The 26,844-nt window shown below is 45.4% G+C and overlaps 1 protein-coding gene across 5 annotated transcripts; it reads left to right on the forward strand.

Moving 5' to 3' along the window:
* Nucleotides 1-1,446: 1,446 nt before the first annotated feature.
* On the forward strand, nt 1,447-25,823 carry LOC130295440 (high affinity immunoglobulin gamma Fc receptor I-like). Of its 5 annotated transcripts, none has more exons than XM_056546176.1 (9): nt 1,447-1,719; nt 1,829-2,089; nt 3,468-3,728; nt 7,040-7,336; nt 12,541-12,582; nt 14,017-14,130; nt 14,893-14,964; nt 16,646-16,732; nt 24,682-25,823. In XM_056546176.1, exons 2-8 carry the CDS (start codon nt 1,900-1,902, stop codon nt 16,714-16,716), a joined length of 1,047 nt encoding a protein of 348 aa, XP_056402151.1. In that variant the 5' UTR covers nt 1,447-1,719; nt 1,829-1,899; the 3' UTR covers nt 16,717-16,732; nt 24,682-25,823. The 5 variants fall into 5 exon arrangements, with proteins under 5 accessions (XP_056402151.1, XP_056402150.1, XP_056402146.1 ...); XM_056546175.1 differs by having other exon boundaries at nt 1,447-1,603; XM_056546171.1 differs by having other exon boundaries at nt 1,447-2,089.
* The last annotated feature ends 1,021 nt before the right edge of the window (nt 25,824-26,844 follow it).

Consider the following 26,844-nt stretch of genomic DNA (forward strand, 5'->3'; position numbering starts at 1 on the left):
CTTGTATATAGGAGCAGTATTATAGTAGTTATATTCTTGTATATAGGAGCAGTATTATAGTAGATATATTCTTGTATATATGGAGTATTATAGTAGTTATATTCTTGTATATAGGAGCAGTATTATAGTAGATATATTCTTGTATATATGGAGTATTATAGTAGTTATATTCTTGTATATAGGAGCAGTATTATAGTAGTTATATTCTTGTATATAGGAGCAGTATTATAGTAGTTATATTCTTGTATATAGGAGCAGTATTATAGTAGTTATATTCTTGTATATAGGAGCAGTATTATAGTAGATATAGGAGCAGTATTATAGTAGTTATATTCTTGTATATAGGAGCAGTATTATAGTCGTTATATTTTTGTATATAGGAGCAGTATTATAGTAGATATAGGAGCAGTATTATAGTAGTTATATTCTTGTATATAGGAGCAGTATTATAGTAGATATAGGAGCAGTATTATAGTAGTTACATTCTTGTATATAGGAGCAGTATTATAGTAGTTATATTCTTGTATATAGGAGCAGTATTATAGTAGTTATATTCTTGTATATAGGAGAAGTATTATAGTAGATATAGGAGCAGTATTATAGTAGTTATATTCTTATATATAGGAGCAGTATTATAGTAGTTATATTCTTGTATATAGAAGCAGTATTATAGTAGTTATATTCTTGTATATAGGAGCAGTATTATAGTAGTTATATTCTTGCATATAGGAGCAGTATTATAGTAGTTATAGTCTTGTATACAGGAGCAGTATTATAGTAGTTATATTCTTGTATATAGGAGCAGTATTATAGTAGTTATATTCTTGTATATAGAAGGCGGTATTATAGTAGTTATATTCTTGTATATAGGACCAGTATTATAGTAGTTATATTCTTGTATATAGAAGGCGGTATTATAGTAGTTATATTCTTGTATATAGGAGCAGTATTATAGTAGTTATATTCTTGTATATAGGAGCAGTATTATAGTAGTTATATTCTTGTATATAGGGAGCAGTATTATAGTAGTTATATTCTTGTATATAGGAGCAGTATTATAGTAGTTATATTCTTGTATATAGGAGCAGTATTATAGTAGTTATATTCTTGTATATAGGAGCAGTATTATAGTAGTTATATTCTTGTATATTGGAGGCAGTATTATAGTAGTTATATTCTTGTATATAGGAGCAGTATTATAGTAGTTATATTCTTGTATATAGGAGCAGTATTATAGTAGTTATATTCTTGTATATAGGAGACAGTATTATAGTAGTTATATTCTTGTATATAGGAGGCAGTATTATGGTAGTTATATTCTTGTATATAGGAGCAGTATTATAGTAGTTATATTCTTGTATATAGGAGCAGTATTATAGTGGTTATATTCTTGTATATAGGAGGCAGTATTATAGTAGTTATATTCTTGTATATAGGAGCAGTATTATAGTAGTTATATTCTTGTACATAAAGGGCAGAATTGTAGTAGTTATATTTCTGTACGTTGGGGGTGAACACTAATGATAAGATGTAATACACAATGATCAGATCTGTTATACATTCTATGTTCTTTGTTTTGCAGTGTTGACAGTAGAAAATGTAGGTGAGTTTTTGTATTCTTACCAATACATATATAAATGAAACAGAACTTCTGCACATTTTTATTGTAAAGGCAAGGGCATTGATGTACTACAATGCACACTTTAAAGGAATAGACAGGTAAATTGTACTTTAATTCTTATACACATGAGATGGTATTACCGTAGTCTATCCAGTAGTATATCAGTGAAGACCGCAGCAATGGCTTACCTCACATTTCTTTTTACAGAGGCAGCAGTCGGCCCGGTGGTGGCTTTTAACCCACAATGGAACAAAATCTTCACAGGAGAGTCTATAAATATGACATGTGAGGCGTCAAACATGACTGGGGAAGAAGAGGTCACATATCACTGGTTTAAAGATGGTGACTGGATACACTCAGGAAAATCCTTGACAATATCATCTGCACAAAAGTCCAACAGCGGCAGCTACCAATGCCAGACAAATCCTGGCGATAGAAGTGACTCTGCCATACTGGAAGTTTATAATAGTGGGTAACACTAAACCGTAAAATAGTACATTACATCATAAACGGCTCAAACCTGTACAAGCAATAAGAAATTGCTTTAAAGAGGCACTCCGACCCCAAGACATCTTATCCCCTATCCAAAAGATAGGGGAAAAGATGTCTGATCCCGCCGCTGGGGACCCCCTTGCAATCTAGCATGCAACACCCACCTGTAAGCACTGCAGGAAGCGCTGGACGCTCTCAGTGTTATGCCTCCCGACCACGGGGATGGAGTATCGTGATGTCCCGACTCTGCCCCCGTGTGACATCACGCCCCGCCCCCTCAATGCAAGTCTATTGGAGGGGGCGTGACAGCCATCCCGGCCCCTCCCATAGACTTGCATTGAGGGGGCATGGCGGTGACGTCACGAGCGGGGCGTGAACATGACGTTACGAGCCTCCCTCCCGCATCACCAGTCATCTGGCAGGGAGCGAAGTTTGCTCCGTGCACCGGATGTCTGGGGTGCCGCAGCCGAGATCGCGGGAGTCCCCAGTGGCGGGACCCCGCGATCAGACATCTTATCCCCTATCCTTTGGATCGGATATAAGATGTCTAGGGGTGGAGTACCCCTTTAAGAATAAAAAATTACATACATATCACGTGAGGAGCCCATATGGCGGCATTCCTCTTCTCTGTGACAGTGGTCTCCAACCTGCGGACCTCCAGATGTTGCAAAACTACAACACCCAGCATGCCCGGACAGCCAACGGCTGTCCGGGCATGCTGGGTGTTGTAGTTTTGCAACATATGGAGGTCCACAGGTTGTAGACCACTGTTAGAGAAAGTTGTACTCACCTGTCCCCCCCGCTCCGGACCGTCACCGCTCGTCACCGCTGCCCTGGATGTCGCCGTCCATCGCTGTCGCCGCGTTCCCGAGGTGTCCCCGACGCTCCGGTAAGACCTCTTCTTCCCCGGCATCCGCGCTCTCTGTCGCCGCCATTACGCACGCCGCTCCTATTGGATGACGGGACGGCGTGCGCAGCGACGTGATGACGACGATGGAGAGCGCCGACGATGCAGGGGATCCTGAAGAGGCCCGAGGACAGGTAAGTGATCGTCAGCAAAGGGCACGGGGCACCGTAAACGGCTATCCGGTGGCAGCTGAAGTAGTCTGCTCTGCAGGATAGCCGTTTATGCGATGGCCCCGACATACAAAAGCATCGTATGTTGATGTTGCCTTTAACATGCGATGGCCTCTGAGAGTGATCGTATGCTGAAATGATCATATGTCGGGGCCATTGTAGGTCGAGGGGGGGTCACTGTATATATATATATATATATATAAATTGCGTTCTAATTACATATATAATTCATATTACATTAATTGATTTTACTATAATAAATTATCTTGCACCTTAGACTATCTCATCTTACAAGTGCCTCCATACGCTTATGAAGGAGACAACCTCACCCTACGATGCCACCATTACCCTGGATATACGGCAGGACAGACTATATTTTACAGGAATAATGCGGTTATAAAAGACGGGGGTCGAGAAGATGAACTACAGATTGTAAATGTCAACATAACATCAAGTAGCAAATACAAATGCACAAAGCAGGTCTACCGCCATCTATTGTATTACCAGCACTCAGATGAAGCCCCCATTTCGGTTCAAGGTAAATTATCATCAAATTCGGTTTTGGAGTCAATTAAAAAATTGTTCTCTTTCACTTTGAGTAGATAACAACCACATATACTGTACGCGTGGTCACTTCCACAAAGAGAGTGTGGGAGCAATAACACCATATTTAGATATTTAAGACCTTGTAACTCCAAAAAGTCAAATGAAATCTGGGAGGACAAAATGGCTAATTGGGCCCAGTTTGGACATTTCATTTAGGGGTGCACTCACTTTTTTTTGCCAATGTTTAAACATTAATGGCTGTTTTACAGGCCATGCGCTGACTACTTAACATTACATGGTTCATAAGGTTGAAAAAAGACCAGAGTCCATCAAGTTCAACCTATATCCCTAAAGTCCCTACTGAGTTGATCCAGAGGAAGACAAAAAACCCTCATACTAGAGGTAAAAATTCCTTCCCGACTCCAAATATGGCATCAGAATAAATCCCTGGATCAATGTATTGACCCTATAGATCTAGTATACATAACCTGTAATGTTATTATTCTCCAAAAATGCATCCAGACCCCTTTTGAATTATTTTACAGAGTTCACCATGATCACCTCCTCCGGGAGAGAATTCCACAGTCTCACTGCTCTTACAGTAAAGAACCCCCGTCTGTGCTGGTGTAGGAACCTTCTTTCCTCTAGACGTAGAGGATCCCCCCTTGTTATATATACAGTCCGGGGTATAAATAGATCGTGGAGAGATCTCTGTACGGTCCCCTGATATATTTATACATAGTTATTAGGTCGCCCCTAAGCCTTCCTTTTTCTAAACTAAATAACCCTAATTCTGATAATCTTTCTGGGTACTGTAGTCCTCCCATTCCCCGTATTACCCTGGTTACCCGTCTTTGAACCCTCTCCAGCTCCACTATATCTTTCTTGTACACTGGTGCCCAGTACTGTACACAGTATTCTATGTGTGGTCTGACCAGTACTGTACACAGTATTCTATGTGTGATCTGACCAGTACTGTACACAGTATTTTATGTGTGGTCTGACCACTACTGTACACAGTATTCTATGTGTGGTCTGACCAGTACTGTACACAGTATTCTATGTGTGGTCTGACTAGTGCTGTACACAGTATTCTATGTGTGGTCTGACCAGTACTGTACACAGTATTCTATGTGTGGTCTGACCAGTACTGTACACAGTATTCTATGTGTGGTCTGACCAGTACTGTACACAGTATTCTATGTGTGGTCTGACCAGTACTGTACACAGTATTCCATGTGTGGTCTGACCAGTACTGTACACAGTATTCCATGTGTTGTCTGACCAGTACTGTACACAGTATTCCATGTGTTGTCTGACCAGTACTGTACACAGTATTCTATGTGTGGTCTGACCAGTACTGTACACAGTATTCCATGTGTGGTCTGACCAGTACTGTACACAGTATTCCATGTGTGGTCTGACCAGTACTGTACACAGTATTCCATGTGTGATCTGACCAGTACAGTACACAGTATTCCATGTGTGGTCTGAGCAGTACAGTACACAGTATTCCATGTGTGGTCTGACCAGTACTGTACACAGTATTCCATGTGTGGTCTGACCAGTACAGTACACAGTATTCCATGTGTGGTCTGACCAGTACAGTACACAGTATTCTATGTGTGTTCTGACCAGTACTGTACACAGTATTCCATGTGCGGTCTGACCAGTACTGTACACAGTATTCCATGTGCGGTCTGACCAGTACTGTACACAATATTCCATCTGCGGTCTGACCAGTACTGTACACAGTATTCCATGTGCGGTCTGACCAATACTGTACACAGTATTCCATGTGTGGTCTGACCAATACTGTACACAGTATTCCATGTGTGGTCTGACCAGTACTGTACACAGTATTCTATGTGTGGTCTGACCAGTACTGTACACTGTATTCCATGTGTGTTCTGACCAGTACTGTACACAGTATTCCATGTGCGGTCTGACCAGTACTGTACACAGTATTCCATGTGCGGTCTGACCAGTACTGTACACAGTATTCCATGTGCGGTCTGACCAATACTGTACACAGTATTCCATGTGTGGTCTGACCAATACTGTACACAGTATTCCATGTGTGGTCTGACCAGTACTGTACACAGTATTCTATGTGTGGTCTGACCAGTACTGTACACTGTATTCCATGTGTGGTCTGACCAGTACTGTACACAGTATTCTATGTGTGGTCTGACTAGTACTGTACACAGTATTCCATGTGTGGTCTGACCAGTACTGTACACAGTATTCCATGTGTGGTCTGACCAGTACTGTACACAGTATTCTATGTGTGGTCTGACCAGTACTGTACACAGTATTCTATGTGTGGTCTGATCAGTACTGTACACAGTATTCCATGTGTGGTCTGACTAGTACTGTACACAGTATTCCATGTGTGGTCTGACCAGCACTGTACACAGTATTCTATGTGTGGTCTGACCAGTACTGTACACAGTATTCCATGTGTGGTCTGTCTAGTGATTTGTACAGCTGTAGAATTATTTCCTTGTCGTGGGCATCTATGCCCCTATTGATGCCCCCATGATTTTATTAGCCTTTGCAGCAGCTGCCTGACACTGGTCACTACAGCTAAATTTACTGTTAACTAAGACCCCTGAGTCCTTTTCCACGTCAGTCGTCCCAAGTGTTCTCCCATTTAATACATAATCCCAGCCTGGATTATTCCATATAGCTTATACATTGTAAGAGAGGGTCACTTCTTAAGTGTTTCTTAAGTTTCACGAGGGTCGTGGCCATGATGTCATGACCCCCGCCGTCCGCACCCAGCGTTTTAAAGGAATTCTAGGTGCTGCACAGAGATTGCTGGGGGCCCAGCTGCGGGACCCCCATTATCAGACAGTTTATCCCCTATCCATTGGACAATTATTGCATATTCCATGGATAAGCTATAATGCCGATATGTGTGGGTCCCAAATGTGGAACCCACCATCTATTTCATGAACAGGGGTCCCTCAACCACCATCCTACCTGATGAGGTGGCCCTTGGCCACTGAATTCAGTCAGAAAGTGAATAAAGACATTCCTGCACATAGGAGTCTCTCCATTACTTTTATAGAAAATGCGGTTGTATGATTGGACGGTAATTGGGGGGGGGGGGGCAAAAGGTTTCATTTCTCAGGATTTGGGAGCATCTCTAAGACATTTATCCTATGAGGAAGCTATAAATGTCTGAGATGGGATAACTTTAACTATTGTACATATAACTTCAAACAACGCACTCATTGCCGGTGTCTACTGCTATGTACGTATAGTCGTATTTCTTTGTGTACATTTGTCTTCTAGAACTGTTCTCAATCCCAACAATAAGACTGAGCTCTCATTCAGTGACAGTGGGGGACAACGTGACCCTGACATGTCACACCAGTCTTAGTCCCCTCAGGAAGACCACGGTACTGGAATTTGCCTTCAAACGAGATGGAAAGATTATTCGAGAGTTCAGCTCCTCCAATAAATATGAAATTACATCTGCAAAACAGCGACATTCCGGGGATTACGAGTGCGAAGTCAAGACGTCTGGTGAAGGGATAAAGAAGATGAGCGCAACGTTAACTATACTGGTGAACAGGACTGGCGAGCATGGTGAGTGGGAAGACATTCATTCTGTATTAATGTATCACACACAGATTCCGCAGCGCTGTACTCTGTTTACTCAAATTGGTTCCTGTCCCTCTGGGACTCGCCATCTAAATTCACCTATCCGTATGTTTTGGAGTGGGGGGGGGGGGGTACTGGAGTACCCAGAGGAAACCCCACCCAAATACTGGGAAAACACAAAAAAAAAAAAATGAATCCTTGGTGGGATTGGACCTAGGACCCCAGCGCTGCAAAGTATCAGTGCTAACTACTGAGCCACCGTGCAGCATTATTAGGCATTTAACCCCTTAAAGGGGTACTCCGCTGCTCAGCGTCTGGAACAAACTGTTCCGAACTCTGGAGCCGGGAGCTTGAGACGTCATAGCCCCACCCCCTCATGATGTCACCCCCGCCCCCTCAATGCAAGTCTATGAAAGGGGGCGTGATGGCTGTCACGCCCCCTCCCATAGACTTGCATTGAGGGGGCAGGTGTGATGTCATGAGGGGGCAGGGCTATCAGGTCACAAGCTCCCTGAACCGGCCCCAGCGTTCGGAACAGAACGCTATAAGGACACAGCCAATTTTATTTTAGCATTTTCATTTTTTCCTCCTCACCTTCTAGAAATCCTAATTCTTTTATATTTCCATCCACATACGAGGGCTTGTTTTTGCAAACGAAACAAAATTAGTATTTGTCAAATTGTCCTATTTTGACCACATATAACTTTCTCATTTTTCTGTATACGGTGCAGTATGATGGCTCATTTTTTGCGCCGTGATCTGTAGTTTTTATTGGTAAATTTTTGCTTAGGTTTTAGTTTTTATAAAAATGTTTGACATAAAAGCCCCGTCTGGCCTCACTGAACAGAACCCTGCTTGTCCTCGGTGTACAGAGCCCTGCTTGTCCTCAGTGTACAGAGCCCACATTGTCCTCGGTGTACAGAGCCCCGCTTGTCCTCGGTGTACAGAGTCCCGCTTGTCCTCGGTGTACAGAGTCCTGCTTGTCCTCGATGTACAGAGCCCCGCTTGTCCTCGGTGTACAGAGCCCCGCTTGTCCTCAGTGTACAGAGCCTCGCTTGTCCTCAGTGTACAGGGCCCCTCCTGTCCTAAATGTACAGAGCCCCGCTTGTCCTCAGTGTACAGAGCCCCGCTTGTCCTCAGTGTACAGAGCCCCGCTTGTTCTCGGTGTACAGAGCCCTGCTTGTCCTCGATGTACAGAGCTCTGCTTGTCTTCGGGGTACAGAGCCCTGCTTCTCCGCAGTGTACAGGGCCCCGCTTGTTCTCGGTGTACAGAGCACCGCTTGTCCTTAGTGTACAGAGCCCCGCTTGTCCTCAGTGTACAGAGCCCCGCTTGTCCTCAGTGTACAGAGCCCCGCTTGTCCTCAGTGTACAGAGCCTCGCTTGTCCTCAGTGTACAGGGCCCCTCCTGTCCTAAGTGTACAGAGCCCCGCTTGTCCTCAGTATACAGAGCCCTGCTTGTCCTCAGTGTACAGAGCACCGCTTGTACTCAGTGTACAGAGCCCCGCTTGATCTCAGTGTACAGAGCCCCGCTTGTCCTCAGTGTACAGAGCCCCGCTTGTCCTCAGTGTACAGAGCCCCGCTTGTCCTCAGTGTACAGAGCCCCGCTTGTCCTCAGTGTACAGAGCCCTGCTTGTTCTCGGCGTACAGAGCCCCGCTTGTCCTCACTGTACAGGGCCCCGCTTGTCCTCAGTGTACAGAGCCCCGCTTGTCCTCAGTGTACAGAGCCCCGCTTGTCCTCAGTGTACAGAGCCCCGCTTGTCCTCAGTGTACAGAGCCCCGCTTGTCCTCAGTGTACAGAGCCCCGCTTGTCCTCAGTGTACAGAGCCCCGCTTGTCCTCGGTGTACAGAGCCCCGCTTGTCCTCGATGTACAGAGCCCCGCTTGTCCTCAGTGTACAGAGCCCCGCTTGTCCTCGGTGTACAGAGCCTCGCTTGTCCTCAGTGTACAGGGCCCCTCCTGTCCTAAGTGTACAGAGCCCCGCTTGTCCTCAGTGTACAGAGCCCCGCTTGTCCTCGATGTACAGAGCACCGCTTGTACTCAGTGTACAGAGCCCCGCTTGATCTCAGTGTACAGAGCCCCGCTTGTCCTCAGTGTACAGAGCCCCGCTTGTCCTCAGTGTACAGAGCCCCGCTTGTCCTCAGTGTACAGAGCCCTGCTTGTTCTCGGCGTACAGAGCCCCGCTTGTCCTCACTGTACAGGGCCCCGCTTGTCCTCAGTGTACAGAGCCCCGCTTGTCCTCAGTGTACAGAGCCCCGCTTGATCTCAGTGTACAGAGCCCCGCTTGTCCTCAGTGTACAGAGCCCCGCTTGTCCTCAGTGTACAGAGCCCCGCTTGTCCTCAGTGTACAGAGCCCCGCTTGTCCTCGGTGTACAGAGCCCTGCTTGTTCTCGGTGTACAGAGCCCTGCTTGTCCTCAGTGTACAGAGCACCGCTTGTACTCAGTGTACAGAGCCCCGCTTGTCCTCAGTGTACAGAGCCCCGCTTGTCCTCAGTGTACAGAGCCCTGCTTGTTCTCGGCGTACAGAGCCCCGCTTGTCCTCACTGTACAGGGCTCCGCTTGTCCTCAGTGTACAGAGCCCCGCTTGTCCTCAGTGTACAGAGCCCCGCTTGTCCTCAGTGTACAGAGCCCCGCTTGTCCTCAGTGTACAGAGCCCCGCTTGTCCTCAGTGTACAGAGCCCCGCTTGTCCTCAGTGTACAGAGCCCCGCTTGTCCTCGGTGTACAGAGCCCCGCTTGTCCTCGATGTACAGAGCCCCGCTTGTCCTCGGTGTACAGAGCCCTGCTTGTCCTCGGTGTACAGAGCCTCGCTTGTCCTCAGTGTACAGGGCCCCTCCTGTCCTAAGTGTACAGAGCCCTGCTTGTCCTCGATGTACAGAGCACCGCTTGTACTCAGTGTACAGAGCCCCGCTTGATCTCAGTGTACAGAGCCCCGCTTGTCCTCAGTGTACAGAGCCCCGCTTGTCCTCAGTGTACAGAGCCCCGCTTGTCCTCAGTGTACAGAGCCCTGCTTGTTCTCGGCGTACAGAGCCCCGCTTGTCCTCACTGTACAGGGCCCCGCTTGTCCTCAGTGTACAGAGCCCCGCTTGTCCTCAGTGTACAGAGCCCCGCTTGTTCTCAGTGTACAGAGCCCCGCTTGTCCTCAGTGTACAGAGCCCCGCTTGTCCTCAGTGTACAGAGCCCCGCTTGTCCTCAGTGTACAGAGCCCCGCTTGTCCTCAGTGTACAGAGCCCTGCTTGTTCTCGGTGTACAGAGCCCTGCTTGTCCTCAGTGTACAGAGCACCGCTTGTACTCAGTGTACAGAGCCCCGCTTGATCTCAGTGTACAGAGCCCCGCTTGTACTCAGTGTACAGAGCCCCGCTTGTCCTCAGTGTACAGAGCCCCGCTTGTCCTCAGTGTACAGAGCCCCGCTTGTCCTCGGTGTACAGAGTCCCGCTTGTCCTCGATGTACAGAGCCCCGCTTGTCCTCGGTGTACAGAGCCCCGCTTGTCCTCGGTGTACAGAGCCTCGCTTGTCCTCAGTGTACAGGGCCCCTCCTGTCCTAAGTGTACAGAGCCCCGCTTGTCCTCAGTGTACAGAGTCCCGCTTGTCCTCGATGTACAGAGCCCCGCTTGTCCTCGGTGTACAGAGCCCCGCTTGTCCTCGGTGTACAGAGCCTCGCTTGTCCTCAGTGTACAGGGCCCCTCCTGTCCTAAGTGTACAGAGCCCCGCTTGTCCTCAGTGTACAGAGCCCCGCTTGTCCTCAGTGTACAGAGCCCCGCTTGTCCTCAGTGTACAGAGCCCCGCTTGTTCTCGGTGTACAGAGCCCTGCTTGTCCTCGGTGTACAGAGCTCTGCTTGTCTTCGGGGTACAGAGCCCTGCTTCTCCACAGTGTACAGAGCCCCGCTTGTTCTCGGTGTACAGAGCACCGCTTGTCCTCAGTGTACAGAGCCCCGCTTGTCCTCAGTGTACAGAGCCCCGCTTGTCCTCAGTGTACAGAGCCTCGCTTGTCCTCAGTGTACAGGGCCCCTCCTGTCCTAAGTGTACAGAGCCCCGCTTGTCCTCAGTGTACAGAGCCCCGCTTGTCCTCAGTGTACAGAGCCCCGCTTGTTCTCGGTGTACAGAGCCCTGCTTGTCCTCAGTGTACAGAGCACCGCTTGTACTCAGTGTACAGAGCCCCGCTTGATCTCAGTGTACAGAGCCCCGCTTGTCCTCAGTGTACAGAGCCCCGCTTGTTCTCGGTGTCCAGAGCCCCGCTTGTCCTCAGTGTACAGAGCCCTGCTTGTTCTCGGCGTACAGAGCCCCGCTTGTCCTCACTGTACAGGGCCCCGCTTGTCCTCAGTGTACAGGGCCCCGCTTTTCCTCAGTGTACAGAGCCCCGCTTGTCCTCAGTGTACAGAGCCCCGCTTGTCCTCAGTGTACAGAGCCCCGCTTGTCCTCAGTGTACAGAGCCCCGCTTGTCCTCAGTGTACAGAGCCCTGCTTGTTCTCGGCGTACAGAGCCCCACTTGTCCTCACTGTACAGGGCCCCGCTTGTCCTCAGTGTACAGAGCCCCGCTTGTCCTCAGTGGACAGAGCCCCGCAGGTCCTCAGTGTACAGAGCCCCGCTTGTCCTCAGTGTACAGAGCCCTGCTTGTCCAGCCCACAATTTCTGTATTTTGCCGCTTTACAGAGTCACACAGGGAAGAGATGCAGGGACATGCCAGGCAGGATTTTTTAACCAATGTATGTTACAAATATTCATACAATGTTATCTATAATATAAAAAGTTTTTGCAAATGACAGGTACACTATAAGGGTAGGGTCACAAGTTACAGATCCACAGCTTATTTTATGCTGTTGATCCGCCGATAACCCAACCATATAGTGTGCCTTCTAATAAAAATGGCACCACTCAGGGCATCAGAGGCTATAAAACGTTATTTAAAAAAAAACACTATTTTAAACTGGCCACAGGGCTACCTAAAAAATCCCACCATCTCAGCCTAGAACATTGTATTCAAGATTCGTATTAGAATGAGGCAAACCAAGCCAAATGCCAAAGTCCAGTGGGCACAAAGGTTTTATCCTCTATGACTGTCAATCTGAAGGTGGAATAGACAAGAGCATGACTCTGTTACCCTATATGATCTTCTGATATGTACCTATATGCCAGAAGATCATTTTTGTCTTATATTATTTCCTGCAAATTCTCTGTGTTATTTTTCTCTCTTGTAGAACTGTTTAATCAATCGGCGATAGAAGTGACATCACAACCAGGTAATTTTCTTATTTAACCAAAGTCGAGGACTTTCACCTAAACCAATTTAACTGGCCCGATTTATTATTTCACGTCTGTTTCCATTCCAGCTTTCCACCTCTTTTCCCTGACAACTGGTGTATGCCAATTATGTAAGATATATAGCCAGTTGTGTATGGATACATTGCACGAATATCACACTAGAACTTTAATTCTACTTTCTGAAGTACAGTACAAGAGGTATTGTAGGACACAGCAGTGCACCCACTAGACGAGCTGGTTACTTAAAGAGGTACTCCTTCCCTAGACATCGTATCCCCTATCCGAAGGACAGGGGATAAGATGTCTGATCGGCATGGCCGTGACGTCACGGGTGAGGCACGGCCATGATGTAATGAGCCTCCGCATCGCCAGTCATTCAGCACGGAGCAAAGTTTGCTCCGTGCACCGGATGTCTGAGGTGCAGCTGCCAAGATCCCAGGGGTCCCCAGTGGCCGGACCCCCGCGATTCGACATATTATCCCCTATCCAAAAGGCGGGAACCCCGCGATCTCCCTGCTTCACCCGGCATTCATTTAGAGCGTTGGGTGCAGCGCCGGAGGCTTGTGAAGTCATGCCCACGCCCCTCAATGCATGTCTGTAGGAGGGGGCGTGATGACCGTCACGCCCTCTCCTAACTTGCATTTAGGGGCATGGCCATGACATCAAAAGCAGGGCGCAGCCGTGATGTCACGAGCCTCTGCCATGCATTGCCAGTCATCCGGCATGGAGCGAAGTTCGCTCCATGCAACGAATGTCTGGGGTGCCACAGCCGAGATCGCAGGGGTCCCCAGTGGCGGGACCCCCATGATCAGACATCTTATCCCCTATCCTTTGGATAGGCGATAAGATGTCTGGGGGGGGCAAAATACCCTTTAACTTCTATGAGACTAAAAGGAGGAGGTGATGACAGCTAGCGTCATACATTCCCCAAGCATTTACTCTCCTGAACGATGAGTTTTGTAAGCATGTGCTCTGGATAATTGCATATACCGTATTTGCTTGAATATAAGATGAGTTTTAGTTTTTTTTATGAGAAAGCTCCTTAAAAATGACATCATCTAATAATTAAGATCGTATAAAATATGGGCTTTAGGGGCCAAGCCAGAAAAATGTGCGCTATGGCATTTCATAGTTACCTATCGGCAACCTCCGGTTCTTCTTTTGCGGAGGTGCCCAGCTTCGGTAGACATTTCCCAGTATGAAGTATGAGGGGACATGGACATGGAATGAGGGATGGCCAAAAAGTAGTCTTACACTCAGGGGGGGGGGGGGGTTGTCTTATAATCAAGCAAATACAATATAATAAGTCTAGGGAAGTTACAAGATGGGTTGAAAATGAGTTGTTATTTAAGATACATAAAGAGACATTGGTCATCCAATTTTTTTATTTTTATATTTTTATTTTTTTAAAGGGATGAGTCACGTTATCATAGCAGTTTCAGCGACTTCAATGGTCCTAATCATCATTGTCACTGCCCTGATCTTACTGTACAAAGCAAGACAAAACAACCAACAACCATCAAAAGGTAACAAGTACAAAAATAAGGAAACTTGTCCTCAGTGTACAGAGCCCCGCTTGTCCTCAGTGTACAGAGCCCCGCTTGTCCTCAGTGTACAGAGCCCCGCTTGTCCTCAGTGTACAGAGCCCCGCTTGTCCTCAGTGTACAGAGCCCACTTGTCCTCAGTGTACAGAGCCCTGCTTGTCCTCAGTGTACAGAGCCTTGCTTGTCCTCAGTGTACAGAGCCCCGCTTGTCCTCAGTGTACAGAGCCCCGCTTGTCCTCAGTGTACAGAGCCCCGCTTGTCCTCAGTGTACAGAGCCCACTTGTCCTTAGTGTACAGAGCCCAGCTTGTCCTCAGTGTAGAGACCCCTGCTTGTCCTCAGTGTACAGAGCCCCGCATGTCCTCAGTATACAGAGCCCCGCATGTCCTCAGTGCACAGAGCCCTGCTTGTCCACCCACACTTCCTGTATTTGGTCTCTTCACAGAGACACACAGTCAATAGCCATAGGGACAAAAATATACACACACATTCTTTAACCAATATATATATTACAAAAATGTACATATAAATGTTATGTTCTAAATGATATTAAAAGTTTTCGATTATGACAGGCACACTTTAAGACAACCCTTGTTCAAGTTCTAAAATGGCATATGAATGTTATAGTTATTCAGCTACATAGAAACAATTTTATGGGCCATAACAGAGGGCTTCTCTTTCATATATAACCTGGTTATGTCTCTCTCTCTATATCAACTTTACCGATTTATTTTCCTATGTCACAGTAGCTGATTCGGAAGCACCTGATGAAATTGAGAACATTTATACAGATCTGGACACGAATACCACGTGGCGAGGTTAGTGCAATGTTAGAGACGTCCTTGTGTTTAAATCTTCCTGCATCTTTAAAAGGGGTTCTCCGGCCCTAAGACATCTTATTCCCTATCCAAAGGATAGGGGATATGATGTCTGACCACGGGGGTCCCGCCACTGGGGACCCCCGCAATCTTGCATTCGGCACCCACCTCTTTGATCTGCATGCTGCGCTGCCAGCTCACAAACTGCCGGGTGTCGACCACGGGGGCCGGAGTATCATGACGTCACGACTCCGCCCCCGTGTGATGTCACCTCCCGCTATGCAAGTCTATGGGAGGGGGCGTGACGGCTGTCACGCCCCCTCCCATAGACTTGCATAGCGGGGGTGGAGTCGTGACGTCACGATACTCCGGCCCTGTGGTCGGCACCCGGCAGTTTGTGAGCTGGCAGCGGGGCATGCAGATCAAAGAGGTGGGTGCCTAATGCAAGATTGTGGGGGTCAAAAAAATTCAATAAAATGTACTACTCCAGCACGACAACAGGTAAAATAAATGGCCCATTCATTGTTATACATCCACACTCTTGTGGTTACTTTGCACACAAGATCTATGTTTCCAAACAGCCAATGTCAGAAGAAAAACTGAAGAACTGCCCATACACAACTACAGCAAAGACCTGCCGGCTAGGTAGTAAAGAAAAACAAAATGGGTCATTCATCAAGGCCAAAATTGGTCTATATACTTGCAAAGTCGCGGTGCACAGAATGTGCAGCATTTATAATGTGACTTTCTCCAGCCCATATGGCTTTCTGCACAGGCAAATCCAGTGAGCGCTTTGTGGGCGTGATTTCCTAGGTGTACAGTTTATGCACAATTTTTGCCAAAGTCACACGGTTTCGCGCACGGCCACCAGCTCCATGTTGCGCGTAAACATTAGACAGCATTTATTAAAGGCACAGGTATCTTGATAAATGCCAACCAGCTGCGTCTGGTCAAACATGTCAATGAATGACCCCCAAAGACACAATATCTAGGGGCACTCACTTTATTAATCTCAAAGCGTGCACAGGCAAACAGACAGCAGGGGGTGTACAGACTTAAAGGGGTACTCCGGTGGAAAACTTTTTTTTTTTTTTTTTAAATCAACTGGTGCCAGAAAGTTAAACAGATTTGTAAATTCCTTCTATTAAAAAATCTTAATCCTTCCAGTACTTATTAGCTGCTGAATACTTCAGAGGAAATTCTTTTCTTTTTGGAACACAGAGCTCTCTGCTGACATCACGAACACAGTGCTCTCTGCTGACACCTCTGTCCATAGTTGGAGAAAATCCCCATTGAAAACATATGCTGCTCTGGACAGTTCCGAAAATGGACAGAGATGTCAGCAGAGAGCACTGTGCTCGTGATGTCAGCAGAGAGATCTGTGTTCCAAAAAGAAAAGAATTTCCTCTGTAGTATTCAGCAGCTAATAAGTACTGGAAGGATTAAGATTTTTTTTTTAATAGAAGGAATTTACAGATCTGTTTAACTTTCTGGCACCAGTTGATTTATTAAAAAAAAAAAAAAAAAAGTTTTCCATACGGAGTACCCCTTTAACTGCAGGGGCGTAGGCTACTAACGTTACTGATATTATGGCATTTTAGATCCCTAAGCATCATTGTGTATAGAAATATATCCTACAATCATGTAGTTTTCACAGTTGCCTGTTGTGTCTTTTCCACAGACTCTTCACAGAATCCCCATAAAACAATCGTGTACAATCCAGCGACAGAAAACCCGGTCATCGTGTGTTAATTTAATGGATTCTTGGGTAAGGCATTTTGTCAACTTGTTTTATATTGCGTTGCATTCTGGTTAATAAATCTTTCCTTTCATCGTTCCGGTTGTGACGTTTGGTCCGGTCAGCGCCATTATAGTCCTGCCATTGGTCTATTGATGCTGGCTCTACTATCCTATACCTTCTGAGGAGGCTCATAAAGCTGTGATAAGAGGACATTGCATTTCTCTGCTACAAACATTAAAAGGATCGGCAACATCTGAAGTTTTTACTGCCCTCCGGGGCTCTCTCAAAGCTGAGCTATTTACTCCCCCCACCTACACCCCCGCCCTCCCCGTCCAGTTGTATTGCAAGGTGGTTGATGCCAGAGCACAACTTACCTTGCATAAAGTCGAGAAACTTTGGCTGATCTCTTGGGAGCGGTAATAAGGCGCATACTGTGCGGCTAAACAGTTAAAGGACAACTGTAGTGGTACGCTTTTATATATCCCTGTGCCCGGCCCTCAAAAATAAACTCATACATACCTTCCTACGAGCCCCCCGTTGGTCCGGCACAGGCCTCGCGGTCCGGCAGTGCTGACGTCATTCTACTTCCTGGGGACGGGGATGCTGCAGAGCCGTAGGTGTATCACCGGTCGTAGGGATGTCCCACCCCGGCCTGTGATAGGCTGAGCCCACTGTCATGTAAGAAGTCGGCAAGAGCTCCATACATGACAGTGGGCTCAGCCTATCACAGGCCGGGGCGGGACATCGCTACGGCCGGTGATACGCCGACGGCTCTGCAGCGTCCCCATCCCCAGGAAGTGGAATGACGTCAGCACTGCCGGACCGTGAGGCCTGTGCCGGACCAACGGGGGGCTCGTAGGAAGGTATTTATGAGTTTATTTTGTTTATTTTTTAGGCCAGTGCACGGGCATATAGAAAAGCGTACCACTACAGTTGTCCTTTAAGAGACTGCTCTGAGCATCAGACCCCCCCCCCCATACCTCCACCTCGTAAAGACTTAAAGGGGTACTCCGCTGGAAAACTTTTTTTTTTTTTTTTTTTAATCCACTGGTGTCACAAAGTTAAACAGATTTGTAAATGACTTCTGTTTAAAAATCTTAATCTTTACAGTATTTATCAGCTGCTGTATGCTCCACAGGAAGTTATTTTCTATTAGAATTTTCTTTCAGTCAGACCACAGTGCTCTCTGCTGACACCTTTGTCTATTTCAGGAACTGTCCAGAGTAGGACCAAATCCCCATAGCAAACCTCTCCTGCTCTGGACAGTTCCTGACATGGACAGAGGTGTCAGCAGAGAGCACTGTGGAAAAGAAATTCAAAAAGAAAAGAACTTCCTCTGTAGTATACAGCAGCTGATAAGTACTGGAAGGAATACAATTTTTAAATATAAGTAATTTACAAATCTGTTTAACTTTCTGGCACCAGTTGATTTAAAAAAAAAAAAAATGATTCCCAGCAGAGTACCCCTTTAAATCCCTCCCCAACGGCAAATTCCATGGACAAGATGGACTGCCGTATTTATATTACCATGCTTTTGCCCCTTTATTAACTCTCCATCTCCTTAAAAGGGTACTCCACTGCCCCAGATTTCGGAACATTTAATTCCGAAAGTTGGGTGTGGGGTTGTGATGTCACGGCCACGCCCCCTCAATGCAAGTCTATGGGAGGGGGCGTATGCCCCCTCCCATAGACTTGCATTGAGGGGGCATGGGGTGATGTAACAAGGGGGCATGGTCGTGATGTCACGACCCTGCAGCCAGCTTTTGGAACTAAATGTTCCAAACGCTGGGGCAGTGGAGAACCCCTTTAACCCTTATTTCTAGCAATATGATACACTCTTATATTTCTCTTAATTCGGAATCGGGTAAGGACCTGGCTGCCTGTAGCATTCATCGCCCTATTGTATTATTGAATACGAATCTTACTCTTTACTAACATTTTGGCAATCCGTCTGTCATACTGGTTGCCTCTTTTGATAAACAAGGATCAGTTTGGCTTAATTTCTCTTAGACAAGGGGGGACAATACAAGGCGGGTGATCGATTGATTGAAGCTGGTAACAAACAGAAGGGTCAGTGCTTTTACTGAGTTTGAATGCGGAGAAAGCCTTTGACTGCCTGGGCTGGCCATTTATGTTTCGCATATTGGAGACCTTCGTGGCCCTTATCTTCAGGTGGTCAGGGCCCTCTTCTCTTGTCCTTCGGCGAACATTAAACTTCTGCATGCATCCTCGGGCGTTATGCCTATTCAAAATGGCACTCACCATGGTTGCACCCTCTTACCCCTGATCTTTGTGCTTTGTATAGAGCCTCTGGTTGCAGCCATTCGTCTCCACACCGACATCCGGGGAACGCAGATCCATGATAAGGAATTTAAATTGTCCTAATTTGCGGATGATGTGCTCCTGGTGCTGATTCAACTGCATATCACCCTCCCCAAGCTGCACACTCAATTAGCCTCCTTTGGACGACTTTTTGGATATAAAAAAAAACCTTTCCAAAATGGAAGCCGCCTCCCTGAACATAACAGGGGTCCTCCTGGGTCTCCTGCCATAGTGTTTGATTTCATTTAAATGTTGGCAGTTCACGCAGACACTGATGCTCCCTGAGCCTGCAGAACAGCTTGAATATCTTTGGAACTTGTTTGGGGCTGCTTATCCACCATCCGGACTATCCTGCATTGACACCTTTCATCAATGTTTCTCTTCCCTCCACGCCCAGGGAGATTAGCTACACTGCCATGGGTTGCAAACTTCTTGATAATGTTGCGTACTGTGGACAAAGGCAAATCTAGATCTCTGGAGATGGACTTGTAACCTTGAGATTGTTGATATTTTTCCACAATTTTGGTTCTCAAGTCCTCAGACAGTTCTCTTCTCCTCTTTCTGTTGTCCATGCTTAGTGTGGCACACACAGACACACAATGCAAAGACTAAGTGAACATCTCTCCTTTTTATCTGCTTTCAGGTGTGATTTTTATATTGCCACATCTGTTACTTGCCCCAGGTGAGTATAAAGGGACATCACATGCTTGAAACAATCTTATTTATCCATAATTTTGAAAGGTGCCAATAATTTTGTCCAGACCATTTTTGGAGTTTGGTGACATTATGTCCAATTTGCTTTTTTCCCTCCTTTTTTTGGTTTAGTTCCAATACACAAAGGGAATAAACATGTGTATAGCAAAACATGTGTTACTGCAATCCTTTCCTGTGAGAAATACTTCATTTTCTTGAAAACTTTCAGTGGTGCCAACATTTATGGCCATGACTGTAGATGCTTCTTTACCGTAACTACTCGTTGTCTTTTAGTTTTCTCTATGTAGTACATCCTGCAGGAACAAACCAGGGCATAGACTACATACGGTATTTTACATGCGATCAGTCGTTTTACTGTAATTTAACGACTACCAAGTCTAGTATTTTTCTCCGTATTGAGTTCGGATCATAGTGAACAATTTCCTCATCTACAATTACCCTCGGGGACCATATTACCCAACCAAACATTTATATCAACAAATTTCTCAATGCCCCAAATAGCTACGTTCTTAAATAATAAATGTTTGTCTAATAGAGATACTCGGTGAACTCCATTCCACTAGGAGTGATTCCGATGCTGTACAATCTTGAAGGGGGTCACATTTTTTCCCCTATGGGATTTCATAAGTTTCCCTTTTCTCCGACATTTTCTTCAGCACGCTCACATAATATTTCTGTTACTCAGGATAATATTCAGGACGGTCTTAATATCCAGGTTGTCATTTATTCTCAGTTTCTTCAAAGTGGTTTTATTGATTTTTTATTTAATTTCCACTAAAATCAATAGGAGACATTATTTGTGATTTTTATTTTTTTTTATACGTAACCACATCATTTTTTTTTAAATGTCGTGTGAACAAACCCCAATACTTAGGTGACAACTTTGGGTAACAATGACGACTTCCAGACTTCGTGAGCTTCGTACAATTCCTTCAGGCTCTCAACATTCTTCAAAGATTTTCATCTCGATTGAAGGGGTTCTCCCTTGGGCCCAGTGTTTGGAACATTTTGTTCTGAATGCTTGGAGAGGTCGGCTGCCACGCCCCCTCCCATAGACTTACCTTGAGGGGGCGTGGTGTAACATCACGAGGGGCGTGGCCGTGATGTCACAGCCGTCCGCCGTCCGCACCCAGCATTCTTAACAAACACCAGGTACTGCACAGAGATCGCAGGGGTCCTGGCTGCAGGTCCCCCGCGATCAGACATCTTATCCCCTATTCTTTGGCTAGGAGATAAGATGATTAGGGGCAGAGTATCCTTTTAAGATCAGGACTTATTGCTGAACAGTATAAAACAGTACATTTTCTCCTTCTTAACCATTCTTGTGTACTACTGGATGTGTGCTTGGGGGCTTTATCCTGCTGTATGACCCATTCCTTTTGGACACAAACTTAGCTGCTCCAGTTTCAGAAACCTCTGTGTTTCCGGGACTGGAGTCGTGATGTCACGCCACACCCCCTCCATTCATGTCTATGGGAGGGGGTGTGACGGCCGTCACACCCCCTCCCATAGACATGAATGGAGGGGGCGTGGTGTGATGTCACCAGGGGGCGTAACATCACATCTCCAGCGACGTGGATACAGGATAAGATGTTTATGGCTGGAATACCCCTTTAATTTGTCTATGTAACTTTTGACAACGCTCTTTTTTATGCCTTTCTTTAAGCAGTGGGCTCCTCCTTGGCCACCCCCCATATATCCCCATTTTGTTCAGTGTGAAGGTAATGGTGGACACTATCACTCCAGATGCCCCCAGCTCAGCCTGAAGTTCTTTGGATGTTGTACTTGGCTTCCCCGGCACATTTCGAACCAACTTTTTTTTGGGGTTCTTTCATCAATTTTTCATTTTCCACCACATCTTGAAAGGTTCTCTACTGTTCTGTGAGTAGCAAGCTTCATGATAACATTTCACACTGTGGACGCAAGGATGACAAGATCTTTGACATTTGTCCTGTACCCTTTGGACTATTTGGGCATGGGGACCGCAGTATTTCTGGTCAGACAGTTCTCATATTTGTCATAGTGAACAAAGAAAGAATAAAACAGCTTTTTCCCCCCCAATGTGTTTTGTGTACGCATTTTGTATATTTTACGTGTTTTGTGTACGCATTTTGTATATTTTACGTGTTTTGTGTCCGCATTTTGTATATTTTACGTGTTTTGTGTCCGCATTTTGTGTATTTTATGTGTTTTGTGTACGCATTTTGTATTTTATATACATTTTCTATGTATACTATTTAGTATATACTTATAGATATAATATATATATATATATATAAATATATATACTAAAGTATAAGTATATACTAAAAAGTATACATGGAAAATATATACAAAATATATCAAATACAAAATGAGTACACAAAACACATAAAATACACAAAATGCGGACACTAAACACAAAATATATTGATATATATATAGTGTACGCATTTTGTATATTTTATGTGTTTTGTATACGCATTTTGTATTTGATATATTTTGTATATATTTTCTATGTATACTATTTAGTATATACTTGTATATATATTTATATATAATTTATATCTATAAGTATATACTAAAAAATATACATAAAAAATGTATACAAAATATATCAAATACAAAATGCATATACAAAACACATAAAATATATGTATATATTTTATGTGTCTTGTGCATGCATTTTGTATATTTTATGTGTTTTGTGTACGCATTTTGTATTTTACCGGTATATATTTTCTATGTATACTTTTTAGATTTTAGATACTTATAGATCTATTTATTTATTTATATATATATCCACACCAAAAGAAGGTATATACTCGAGTATAAGCCGACCCAAATATAAGCCGAGGCCCCTAATTTTACCCCAAAAACACAGGAAAAGTTATTGACTCGACTATAAGCCGTGGGTGGGAAATACATCATCCCCCTATGTAATCATCCAGACTCCAGTCATCATCCCCCCCCTTCATCATCACCCCCTGTCAATCCCTTCATCAGTGGTCTTCAACCTGCGGACCTCCAGATGTTGCAAAACTACAATTCCCAGCATGCCCGGACAGCAATCGGCTGTCCAGGCATGCTGGGTGTTGTAGTTTTGAAACCTCTGGAGGTCCGCAGGTTGAAGACCACTGTGGCCTTTGTCATCATCCAGCCCCCCCCCCCCCCTTTTGTTTTCTACTCACCTCCCCTCGGCGGGAAGTTAGGGTGAGCTGGTCCGGGCCACCTATGCTGCAGGGACCCTCCGGTGGGGAGGATTAGTCATTGCGGGCTGTCCATTTTCACCGGGGGTCCCTCTTCTCCGCGCTTCGGCCCCGGAGTAGTGACATTGCCTTGACGACGACACACAGGGACGTTGCACATGAACGTCCCTGTGCGTAGTCATCAAGGCAACGTCACTACTCCGGGGCCGAAGCTCGGAGAAGAGGCCCCCCCCGGTGAAAAAGGACAGCCTGCAACGACTAATCCTCCCCACCGGACGGTCCCTGCAGCATAGATGGCCCGGACCAGCTCACCCTAACTTCCCGCCGAGGGGAGGTGAGTACAAAACAAAAGGGGGGGGGGGGGGGCTGGATGATGACGAAGGCCACAGTGGTCTTCAACCTGCGGACCTCCAGTGGTTTCAAAACTACAACACCCAGCATGCCCGGGCTTGCTGGGAGTTGTAGTTTTGCAACATCTGGAGGTCCGCAGGTTGAAGACCACTGATGAAGGGATTGACAGGCGGAGAGTTCACTCGAGTATAAGCCGAGGGGGGCGTTTTCAGCACGAAAAATCATTCTGATACTGGAGTATATACGGTGCTGCAGCACTCCAAAATAGTCAAACCTGAATGAAATGTATTGATCTGACATCAAATAAATAAATAAATATATATCTTTTTGTAAGTATCGGTCTAGATAATGCAGAACTTGAGTAATAACAGAATTTTATCTTACTGTCCCAGTTATCTGGGAAGTAATAGATAGTTATCTACGAAAGGGTTAATATTACCTGGTACATAAGATCCCTCCCCAACCCTTCTTGTCATGCCTGATGACACTGCGCAAGCTTGGTGAAACGCGTTGCATTCTTTTATCCAATAAACCTTCTTATCCTACCTGACGTGCTTGCTCCTGGCCTCACTCCTTCCTTGGACGTCTTCACCTGTTCTTTGTTTGGTCGGGGAGGCTGCAGACCGGGCTTATTGCTCATTCACGCTGACCATTGTTGTGTGCGACTCCACATAACCTCCTATGAGTTACATTGGTGGATTACCTCTAGGTTTTATGCTATGGAGCGCTCTTCCATTTTGTTTTAGCACTGAGCAGCCCTGCTCTGTAACCCTTTCCTCTCTGGATTTATGCTGTACACACACATACAATGATCATTGGGGATTGCCTGTACTCTACCACCAAAGACAATATGGTGAGTGTATAACTTACATCTTCCTATATATCTACAATCCTATAATGTTGGGACTTGTCGTTTTGGAATAGTTGGAGGTACAGTGTTTGGATAACTCTTTTATACAGCAGTGTTGCCTTCATCTAGGTGTCTACAGCTTTTGCAATACGACAACTCCCAGCATGCCCAGATATCCTATGACTGTCCAGGCATGCTTGGAGTTGTAGTTTTGCAACTGCTGGAGGCACATTTTTGGGAAAACTCTGTGTTACAGCAGTGTTGCTGCAGACTGTGTTCCTTCTGCAGCCTTGTCAATCATCCATCTCGTGTCCATGACCCTTGGACACCCTCATGCTGCTGTGGGACTCATCAGTGTCCCAGGAGGTATGGGGACCTCTAGTGGTAGGATTTTCAAAGACAGTTTTCTTTAGTTTTTATTTTTTACAGAACGATATTAGAAAAAACAATTTTTTTGCCAAGTTGTACAATATATAAAAAGTTTTTATATCTGACTGTGACATTTAAGTTGTTTATGTTGTTATTAAATATATTCTTTTGTATTCTAACAGATGATCGTCCAAAGAAATTTTTTCTTAATGACCATTCCCTACCTCTCAGAAGGACGCCATCTTTCTTATGGAATATAGGAGAGACTGACACCCTCTATGCAGTATCTTGTACTGTAAACGCATCACCAAGCTTGTCATTTTCGACCTGGATCTGATATGTTTCTTAAAGGGGTATTCCGGCCAAAGGCATCATCTCCCCATAGGGGATGAGATGTCTGATTGCGCGGGGGGGGGGGGTCCGCCGCTGGGACCCCCATGGTCTCCGTACAGCACCTGCATTCTATGTGGGGCTGCTACTCCAGTCTCGGAAACCTCCACGCCCCCTCGTGACGTAACGCCACACCCCCTCCATTTATGTCTATGGGAGGGGGCGTGACGTGACATCACGTCTCCAGTGCCGGAAACACTTAGGTTTCCGAGACTGGAGTAGTAGCCCCACATAGAATGCAGGTGCTGCACGGAGATCGTGTGGGGTCCGCGCGGAATGCTCCACGCGATCAGACATATTATCCCCTATCCTTTGGATAGGGGATAAGAGGTCTTTGGCCGGAATGCTCAGCCAGCCAGCGTTTGGAATAAACTGTTCCGAACACCGGAGCTCGTGACGTCATAGCCCCGTCCCCTCATGACATCATGCCCCGCCCCCTCAATGCAAGTCTATGGGAGGGGGCGTGACGGATGTCACGCCCCCTCCCATAGATTTGCATAGCACAGTATTGAGGGGGCGTGTCGGCCGCCGCTTCGTGTGCTGGTCGACACCCGCTATCTGGCCAGCGAGCCGGGGCCCCGTACAGGAGATCGCGGGGGGCCTCAGCAGTCGGACCCCCCGCTGTCTGAAACTTATCCCCTATCCTTAGGCTAGGGGATAAGTTTTTCAGCACTGGAGTACCCCTTTAAGCCTATAGTCAACCTTTCATGTAATGCAATATCCTGTGTATACTAGAATAGAACTACTATAGTGTGTACGGCATCTTTTCCAGCACCACCCTGGTTGTTTTTTTTATTGGTGTTTCATTGTTTCTAATACCTTTCATTACATTTTTAAAAGATGATAAATAAACATATGTAATTTTATAAAGATTGGAGTTTGTAGCTCTATTTTTTGTGCTTGGTGTAAATTTATTCGAGAGGGTACACATCCACGTGAGCAACGTCTCAGAATGGTATTAAAGGGGTACTCCAGTGGAAAACATTTAAATCAATGGCTGCCAGAAAGTTAAATAGATTAGTAAATTACTATTTAAAAATCTTAATCCTTCCGGTACTTATCAGCTGCTGTATGCTCCAGAGGAAGTTGTGTAGTTCTTTCCAGTCTGACCACAGTGCTCTATGCTGACACCTCTGCCCATGTCAGGAACTGTACAGAGTAGGAGCAAATCCCCCATAGCAAAACTGTCCAGGTCAGGAACTCTCCTTAGCAGGACAGAGGTGTCAGGCTCGGTTCACATCATGTTTTTTCCATACTGTTTTCAATCAGTTTTTCAAAAGAAAACAGTATGGCAAAAAAACTGATGGAACCGTATGGGGAAAAAGTAAACCGTATGAGTCTTTAAACCGTATACTGTTTTTAAAAGTGCATACAGTTCTGTCCGTTTTTATAAAAAATTTAAAAAACATCAGTTTTAGAAAATTTTGTCCATTTTTAATGGGAGGGGTCTTGGCTGGGGACTTTAGGATGCAAATGCGCATGTGCACAGTAAAAACCGTATACGGTTTGCCGTATGGAATGCGTTTCCCATTGACGTCCATGTTAAAAAAAAAAAACTATACGGTTGCAGTACGGTTTTTAAACCGGAGACAAAACCGTGGCGTGAACCCAGCTGCAGCAGAGAGCACTGTAGTCAGACAGAAAGGAACTACACAACTTCCTGTGGAGCATACAGCAGCTAAGTACTGGAAGGATTAAGATTTTTAAATAGAAGTCAATTACAAATATGTAACTTTCTAGCACCAATTGATTTAAAAAATGTTTTTATTTTCCACCAGAGTACCCCTTTAAAGCTGTCATGTCTGGTTAGATAACAGTTACCAGATTCAGTACCTTTTAAATACAGACACAACTTTAAAGCAAGAAAAAACAAAAAAAAAAAAATATATATATATATATATATATATATATATATATATATATATATGCGCAAATCAGCTCATTACATCACCTTT

Source organism: Hyla sarda, chromosome 11 (assembly GCF_029499605.1).
Source record: "Hyla sarda isolate aHylSar1 chromosome 11, aHylSar1.hap1, whole genome shotgun sequence".
Lineage (NCBI taxonomy): Eukaryota > Metazoa > Chordata > Amphibia > Anura > Hylidae > Hyla > Hyla sarda.

What these genes read in the sequence shown, in the direction of transcription:
- LOC130295440 (XM_056546171.1), top strand. Translation starts at nt 1,747, where the DNA reads ATGAGATGGTATTACCGTAGTCTATCCAGTAGTATATCAGTGAAGACC. An exon ending in CAACCAACAACCATCAAAAG is followed by an intron (nt 14,131 to 14,892) that starts GTAACAAGTACA and finishes CCTATGTCACAG; the next exon opens with TAGCTGATTCGGAAGCACCT. An exon ending in CACGAATACCACGTGGCGAG is followed by an intron (nt 14,965 to 16,645) that starts GTTAGTGCAATG and finishes TCTTTTCCACAG; the next exon opens with ACTCTTCACAGAATCCCCAT.